Below are 8,977 nucleotides of genomic sequence, written 5' to 3'. Positions count from 1 at the left end.
CTCGATCTCCTGACCTTGTGATCCGCCCGTCTCGGCCTCCCAAAGTGCTGGGATTACAGGCTTGAGCCACCGCGCCTGGCCACCATAAGCTATACATTTTAACAAAATTGACAAAGATTAAACCATTCTTTCTATAATAAACATTTGCTGTAACACTGTATCATCTGCCAAAAGCCCGGTTCCAACTGACTGTGTCCACTCATCTGATATTAAAATACACATTAGATATGAGAATCAGCAACAGTGTATCCTGAGTAAATTAAGTGCAGTCCATAACCAGATTCTGTTCACAAGGTCAAAGGCCAATAAGAAACCTTATATGGCTTCTGCCTTTTCTAAAGATGAGTAAACTATGGTCAACTAGGAGAATAACCACACCTCTACTGGCTTATTGCATAAGGTACTCACTTGAGAAAACACGGCTTATGATTTGGCAAGGAAGAAGCCGGCAGAGTTTAGAAGAAAATGTCCAATAAACAAATAGGTTGTCATTTGCAGGGAAGGAGAGTTGTTCTAAAAAGAAAGATTTCCTAGTTGACTATCTAATCATCTGGAAGAGGTTTTAAGTTTTCAAACTTATGAAGTAAGTCATGCTAGGAAGAGGAACTGAGAACATGGATACAGGTTTTATTTTGTTTTGAAGTGCCCCAAGAGATTCCAATGACCAGTCAGGTTTGAGACTGGCAGCTACTGAGACTTTACTCAGATCCACCTCTCTAAAAATCAGGATTACTTTACCCCTGTTAACCTTACAGAGTACCATAAATTTTCCACAAGGTATCAGCTATAAAATATGACGATGATCAAATGTTCCTAGTAAGAAAGAGGTTTGGTATTTAAATGTTTGGGGCAGTTTTCCTCGTCTTGTAAAGAAGGAAAAAAAACACACCTTCCGTATCCTAGCTAGGACTTGCGCTTCCAGTTTCTCTCTACCTGATGCATGCCCAGGCAACCTTTTCGCATCATGTATCTTAATTCCCATTTTGGTAAGCCAGCCTAGGTCCTTTCAAAAGGATCTGTTTCATTTTTTGTTTTTTGTTTCTTCTATTTTTAAAGAGACAGGGTCTGGCTCTGTTGCCCAGTTCTGGAGTACAGTGAAATGATCATAGTTCACTGTAAAATCGAATTCATGGGCACAAGCAATCCTCCTACCTCGGCCTCCTGAGTAGCTAGAACTACAGGTGTGTGACGCCATGCCCAGCTGATTTGAATTCATTAATTAATTAATTTTTTTCCGTAGAGACAGGGTCTCACTTTGTTGCTGAGACTGGTCTCAAACTCCTGGCCTCAAACAATCCTCCCACTTCAGCCTCCCAAAATGCTGGGATTATAGGTAGGTGTGTGCCACCACAACCAGTCACAAGGATCTGTTTCGAAGAACATAAAAGGATAATTTCAGTTTTTATAGGGCCCCAAGTGGTCTCTGAACTCTGATTCATATTTCACCTCAATAATCTGGCCAAAACAAACTCATTTTTGTTTTCAGGCATACTAAGTATAAATAACTACATAAAACCCATGTATTCACCAACCAGCTTAATGTAACTTTACAGATAAGCTGACGCTCCCCTAATTTGGTGTTTTATCATTCACATACATAGCTTTTTATACTTTTACTTCATATTTAAGTATACCTTAATAACATATTATTATTCTCACCAAAAAAAGAGAACATACATTATTCTGCATAGAATAAAAAAAAAGTATACATAGCTTTCTAAAATGTGCTTTTCTATGAAAATCAGATTTCTGAGATTTATTCATGCTGTTTATGTAAGCTCTACTTGATTTCACTACTGCTTATTATTTTATTATATGAACACATTCAAAAATTATTCTCCTTCCATTAGTGGATATTTAGGCAGGACTCAATTTTTCACTATTTTAAAGTGCACTGCAATGAATATTATAAATGTCTCCTTGTGCAAATGTGCTTATGTTTCTGACCAAAGATTTTAAACTTCCCAACAGTCCTCATCAAGTTGGTAACCAGAAACGCAAACTTCACATTTACCTAAACACAGAAGTCATTTTATCTGAACTGATCAAAGATAAATAGAAATTATTTTGACATCCATGATAAACTGCTTCTCAACACTTTGAAACTCCATTGGATTTTGCCCTTTTCTAATCTAATTATGCAAGACCAAACAGAAGTAAAATTTGGCCCTGGGTCAACCATGTCAATAATTTTCACAATAGGAAAATAACCAATTTCTAACTCAATTTAAACTAGTAAACAAAAATGGGTTAGCCATAATATACATAATGATACTGTTTATCTCCAGATTTGCCCTATGTGCTATCTTTTGGCTGATAGTTCTTTTTCTAAATAAATTTACTAAGAAATTTATCAATCAAATTTCACTTTTGCCTGGTGAAATGGCCAGCAGGAAGGTAGTAATCAACAACTCTCTAAGGGCCAGGAGCTGTGGCTCATGCCTGTAATCCCAACACCTAGAAGCCAAGGCAGGAGGATCATTTGAGTCCAGGAGTTTGAGGTCAGCCTAGGCAACACTGTAGGACCCCATCTCTGCAAAAAATACAAATATGAGCCAGGCATGGTGGCACATGCCTGCAGTCGCAGCAACTCTGGAGGCTGAGAGAGGAGGATCACTTGGGCCTGGGAGGTCAAGGTTATAGTGAGTGCTGTGATCGCACCATTGCACTCTAGCCTGGGTCACAGAGTGAGATGCTGTCTCAAAACAAAAAAACAAAAAACAAACAGACAAAAGAAAAGCAACTCTCTAAGGCCCTGTCAATCCCAGCTGGATGTGAAATTATTATTATTATTATTTTTTTTTTTTTTTGAGACAGAGGCTAGCTGTGTCACCTAGTCTGGAGCACAGTGGTGTGATCTCAGCTCCTCTACCTCCTGGGTTCAAGTGATTCTCCTGCTTTAGCCTCCCAAGTAGCTGGGACTATATGCACCCGCCACGACACCCAGCTAATTTTTAAAATATTTTTAGTAGAGACCGGATTTCACTATGTTGGTCAGGCTGGTCTTGAACTCCTGACCTCGTGATCCACCTGCCTCAGCCTCCCAAAGTGCTGGGATTACAGGTGTGAGCCACTGTGCCCGGCCTAAATGAAATTCTTTTCAAATCTAACTGAGGTGATCACTTGAAATGTCACTGATTTTTTTTTTTTTTTTAATTTTATAATAAGAGACAGGGGCTTGATTTGTTGCCCAGGCCAGTCTCTTAACTCCCATCTTGGCCTCCCCAAGTGCTGGGATTATAGATATGAGTCATAGCAACCATCCATTGATGGTTTTTAAAAATTACCTTACAAAAGCCCTTTTTAATTGTACTGAAGTCAGGCAAGACATAGTCTATCATTACTGTATTTTCTTCTCCTTTCAACCTGGAAAACAAAATTGAGATTTATGAAATATTCTAATTATGTGTAACATCCCCCAACAATCTACTTTCCAATTCTTAGATTGTCATTTTACATACTTTGCAATATCCATGTCTCTATAAAAATCCTGAGACACATAGCATACATCTTCTTTCACTTGATTAATCACATGTGTTTCATCCATAACATGGAGCTGCCTAACAGAAATAAAAGTTGTAAAATTTGAAACAGAAACAATTAAATATAATTTATAATTATCTGAAATTTTTTTCTGGCATTAAATTTTCAGGTAACTGATTTTTTGAAATTTTAAATTCTTGAATGTGTAAAATAATTTTAACTTTATGGAATACTGTCACTTCCATTAATTTCCACACTATTCCTCTGAGGGCAGGTATTAGTCAGTTTATAGGTAAGGAAACGGAAAACAAAGATATTAAGTGGAGTTTACCTAACTAAAGAGCAAACATCCCCCCGCAAACCATTCTGAATAGAATCTTGCTACAATGCCTTAACTCTATGCACTTTCTTTTCTGATTATATTAAGCACTGTTGAGTCAGCACACAGTACCAAGCACATGCAAGCTGTTTAATAATAAATATTTGACTGGGGGTGAAGCTTAAACATTGGCTTACTATAGAAATAAAGATGTTTAACAATAAACAAAAACTTTTCCACCCTCCACAGTGCTGGGATTACAGATGTGAGCCACTGTACCTGGCCATAATTATTTTTAATGAAAAAATTGCTAAATGTATGGCATGACTGGGTGTGGCCATCCCAGTATTCATTCTCCCCCCAGTATCTTTAAAACATATATGTGTATACTTTAAGTTGACATGTAATAATTGTACATATTTCTCAGGTACACAGTGATGGTTTGCTGGGAGCTGTGGCTACACCTGTAATCCCAGCACTTTAGAAGGCTGAGGCAGGAAGACAGCTTAAACCCACGAGTTTCAGACCAGCCTGGGCAACACAGTGAGAACCTGTTTACAAAAATTAGCCAGGTGTGGTAGCACATGCCTGTGGTCCCAGCTACTTGGGAGGCTGAGGCAGGATAATTTCTTGAGCCTAGGAGTTAAGGATGCAGTGAACCATGAACACACCACTGCACTCCAGCCTGGGTGACAAAGTAAGACCCTGTCTCAAAATCAAAAAGAAACCCACACAGTGCATCAGATCAGGATAACTAGAATATCCATCATCTTAAACACTTATCCATTTTTTTGTGTTGGTAACACTCAATATCCTCCTTCTAGTTATCTGAGACTGTAACATTCTTGCCAAGCTCAGGGGCGCGAAGTGCAGGTCAGTAATCCCAGCTACTAAGGGAGGCTGAGATGGGAGATCTCCTGAGCCCAGGAGATTGAGACCAGCCTGGGCAACATTGTGAGAACTTGCCTCAAGTAACAATAATAGTAATAATAAAATTGTAAAAAGAAAACAAACAAAAAGCAACTAACATTCTTCAAATAACAAACATATAGCGATGGAAAGCCAATCAGTGGTTGCCAGGAGTCAGTGACACAGTGGGGGAGCAAATATAAAGGAGTAGGGCACTTAGGGGAGCAAAGGGATACTGATGGTATAATACCATCCAAAGTTAATGTAACAAGAAATTGAGATTTAAGAAATTTACTTATGTGTTAAACACAATAAAATTAAAAATAGCAGCATAAGTTAATGTACAACATTTACGATTTTTTTTCTTTCTTTTTTTTTTTTTTTTTTGGAGAGAGAGAGTCTCACTCTGTCACCCAGGCTGGAGTGAAGTGGTGCGATTTTGGCTCACTGCAACCTCCACCTCCTGGTTCAAGTGATTCTCATGCCCCAGCCTCCCAAGTAGCTGGGATTATGGGTGCGCACCACCACACCTGGCTAATTTTTGTATTTTTAGTAGAGGTGGGGTTTTGCCATGTTGCCCAGGCTGGTCTTGAACCCCTGGCCTCAAGTGATGCACCGCCTTGGCCTCCCAATGTGCTGGGATTACAGGCATGAGTCACCATGCCTGGCCTTAAAAGTTAGGAATAATCTTAAATTGCTTTAAAAAGTTCCTCCCCAGAGCCCCATCCTCCCAAAGAATCAAAGCTAAGCATCACCTGTAAGATATGATCTCCTTTAGATGATTGGTTAAGAGTTTTCCTCCCACATTTATCCTGAAAGAGGAGAACTCAAATTTAATTATTGCACATATCATTCTGTTTAATCTTTAGAAACAACATGAAAATTAAATGCAACTCACCGAATAATTGCTTCTTTTTTCTTTTTACTTCTACAATAAGGAACTATATGTGTAAAGGAATATCCACTATCAACAATGATACAGCATAATTCGGAAGGATTATCTCGGAAATACCTATGTGCACTGAGAGCCCCAGCTATTTAAAAAAAGATAAAGAAAAAAGTGAACAAAAATATAACACTACCTTAAAGCAATTAAAAAGGAAGAAAACAAAGACAAGCAGCAAGACAAAAATGTTCCCTTTAATTACAAGAAAAATGTTAATTTATAATACTATTCAGAACTGTCAAAAGATCTTTATAGTGTTTATACTTTAAAACACCACACTTACATGGTAAACATAATAAAAATTTGGTATCCATTTTTAAAGGTAAATATTCACTCCGTAGTTTAAAATAATTACTACAACAGCAGCTCATTTTTACTGATCATTTATTACATGCCAGACTGTATTCTAAAATCTGTATAATGAGTGTGTGTGTTAATACTCAAAACAATTCCATTTTACAGATGAGGAACCTGAAGCTCAGAGAAGTTAAGTAATGTGCTCAAAGTCACACAGTTAGGAAGTACCAGAGCCAGGATTCAAACCTAGGCTGTGTGTCTGTACAGCAGGGTTCTCAACCTTAGAACTATTGACATTGGGGGTTGGATAACTCCTTGTTGTACAGGGCTTTCCTATGTGTTGTAGGATGTTTAACAGCATCTTGGCCTCTACCCATGAGACGCCAGTAGCACCTTCCCAGTGGTAACGATCATGGTTCACTGCAACCTCCACCTCCTGGGCTCAAGTGATCCTCTTGCCTCAGCCTCTCCAGTAGCTGGGACTATACACATGCACCACCACGCCTGGTTAATTTTTTAATTTTTCTTTTGTAGAGATGCAGTCTCACTATGTTGACCAGGCTGATTTCAAACTCCTAGCCTAAAGTGGTCCTGCTACCTTGGCCTCCCAAAGTTCTGGGATTATAGGCATGAGTCACTGCACCTGGTTGAGATTGTGCCCTTAACAACTGCACATACTGCTGCTTATATGGACTTAAATTCTGAAAATTAAATATTTAAATACTTTCATTATACCCAACCATGTCACATAATCTAAGCCTGTAATAAACTTGCTTCTAGATGATATTTACAGATTGTTCTCCCTCACACTGGCAGCCTGAGCTACTAACATTATTTCAAACAATAAGAATTGGGCCTGGAGCCATGGCTTATGCCTATAATCCCAGCACTCTGGGAGGCTGAGGCAGGAAGATCTCTTGAGTCCAGGAGTTCAAGACCAGCCTGGGCAACAAAATGAGAACCTGTCTCTACAAAAAATAAATAAATCAGCCAGATGTGGCAGCACACACCAGTGGTGCCAGCTACTTGGGAAGCTAAGGCGGGAGGATACCTTGAGCCCAGGAGGTGGAGGCTGCAGTGAGCCATGTTCGTGCCAACACGCTCTAGCCTGGGCAACAGAGCCAGACCCTGACTTAACAAAAACAAACAAAAAATAATAATTGCAAACACATAAATGACAGAAAAGATAACTACCTCAAAATCTTTCAGAAATGAGAAATATGTGGCTAGTAACTTCTTTAGAAAGAAATATTACTAAAAAGATAAAATGAGAGATGTCTGACTATATAATCTCTGAGGGTTCATTTAGTTTTAAAATTCCAAGACTTGCCAGGTGCAGTGCCTCATGCCTGTAATCCCAGCACTTTGGGAGGGCAAGGCGGGTGGATCACTTGAGATCAGGAGTTCAAGACCAGCCTGACCAACATGGTGAAACTCCATCTCTACTAAAAATACAAAATTAGCCAGGCGTGGTGGCACACACCTGTAGTCCCAGCTACTTGGGAGGCTGAGTGAGGAGAATCGCTTGAACCCAGGAGTTGGAGGGTGCAGTGAGCGGAGATCGCTCCACTGCACACCAGCCTGGGCAACAAGACCAAAACCCCATCTCAAAAAAATAAAAATAAAATCCAAGTCTTATTTCCTTCAAATCTAAAAAATGCCACATAGTATTCTGGAACTTTAAGAGTTTATTTACTCAGTTCATATCCATATTCACATTTCACATAACTCAATTTCTTTTTTTTTTTTGAGACAGGATCTCACTCTGTCACCCAGGCTGGCACGATCACAGCTCACTGCAGCTTCAACCTCCCGGGCTCAAATGATCCTCCTGCCTCAGCTTCCTAAGTAGCTGGGACTACAGGTGTGTGTCACTACACCCAACTAATTTTTCTATTTTTTTGTAGAGACAGGGTTTCACCATGTTGCCCAGGCTGATCTCAAACTCCTAAACTCAAGTGATCTACCCACTTCAGCCTCCCCAGATGATGGGATTACAGGTGTTAGCCACTGTGCCAGCCAAGAATGCCACTTAATATTTTGGGACTTTATGAATATTACCCTATTCATATCTATAGTCATATAACTCAATTTCAGTGAAAACTTGAACTCACCATTTACTCTTAATACTGCTTGGAACTGGTATTCTTCAAATAGAATTTCATTCATTGATTCTTGAATTGAAGTGAAGTTAAAGTACGGTTCAGTGATAATAATATTAGTATCTAAAAAATCAACCTATAGGAGAAAATATTCCAAAATGTTTTATAATTTGTAGTGATAATTAACACTTGTTTTACATATACAAATTTATCTAATCCTCATAATAATCATGATAAGTCTTATTACTATCCCCATTTAATAGATGAGCAAACTGAGGCACAGAAAAGTTAAATAAGTGACCAAGGTTCATAGAGCTATTTAATGACATAGGTAAGATTTGAATCCAGGGAGTCTACTTATAGAATCCATGTACTTAACTATTATGCAGTTTTACTTCTCTTAGAGGTAGCACTAATAAAATGTTACCAGCCTGGCACAGTGGCTCATACCTGTAATCCCAGCACTTTGGGAGGCTGATGTGGGAGGATTGCTTGAGGCTAAGAGACCAGCCTGGGCAACATAGCAAGACCCCATCTCTACTTAAAAAATAATAATAATAATAAATAAAAATTAGTGAGGCATGGCAGTACATGCCTGTAGACCCAGCTACTTAGAAGGATGAGGTAGGAGAATTGCTTCAGCCTGGGAAATTGAGGCTGCAGTGAGCCATGATTGTGCAACAGAGCAAGACTCTGCCACTAATAAATGAAAGAAAATGTTACCATAAAATTGTTTAAAGACAATTATGGAAACATTAATGAATGATACAACAAATATTGGGGCTGTTATGTTTCTAAATAAAACGAAAACAAGGTCAGGCACGATGGCTCAGCTTGTAATCCCAGCACTTTGGGAGGCCGAGGCAGGCAGATCACCTGAGGTAAGGAGTTCCAGACCAGCCTGGCCAACATGGTGAAACC

General features: G+C 39.0%; 1 protein-coding gene across 1 annotated transcript in view; it reads right to left on the bottom strand.

The window, feature by feature from the left end:
• The window catches only part of ACTR6 (ARP6 actin-related protein 6 homolog (yeast)), a 25,146-nt gene that overhangs the window by 9,715 nt on the left and 6,454 nt on the right, over positions 1 to 8,977 (bottom strand). The window contains exons 4-8 of the mRNA XM_011934638.1: positions 8,069 to 8,192; positions 5,610 to 5,745; positions 5,467 to 5,523; positions 3,462 to 3,560; positions 3,288 to 3,366 (exon numbers count right to left, since the gene is read on the bottom strand). Of these exons, the coding sequence (XP_011790028.1) occupies positions 3,288 to 3,366; positions 3,462 to 3,560; positions 5,467 to 5,523; positions 5,610 to 5,745; positions 8,069 to 8,192 (495 nt within the window). The remainder of the gene's footprint in view (positions 1 to 3,287; positions 3,367 to 3,461; positions 3,561 to 5,466; positions 5,524 to 5,609; positions 5,746 to 8,068; positions 8,193 to 8,977) is intronic.

Source organism: Colobus angolensis, unplaced genomic scaffold, assembly GCF_000951035.1.
Source record: "Colobus angolensis palliatus isolate OR3802 unplaced genomic scaffold, Cang.pa_1.0 Scaffold10, whole genome shotgun sequence".
Classification (NCBI taxonomy): Eukaryota; Metazoa; Chordata; class Mammalia; order Primates; family Cercopithecidae; genus Colobus; species Colobus angolensis.
This window is presented reverse-complemented; position numbering and strand designations above follow the sequence as displayed.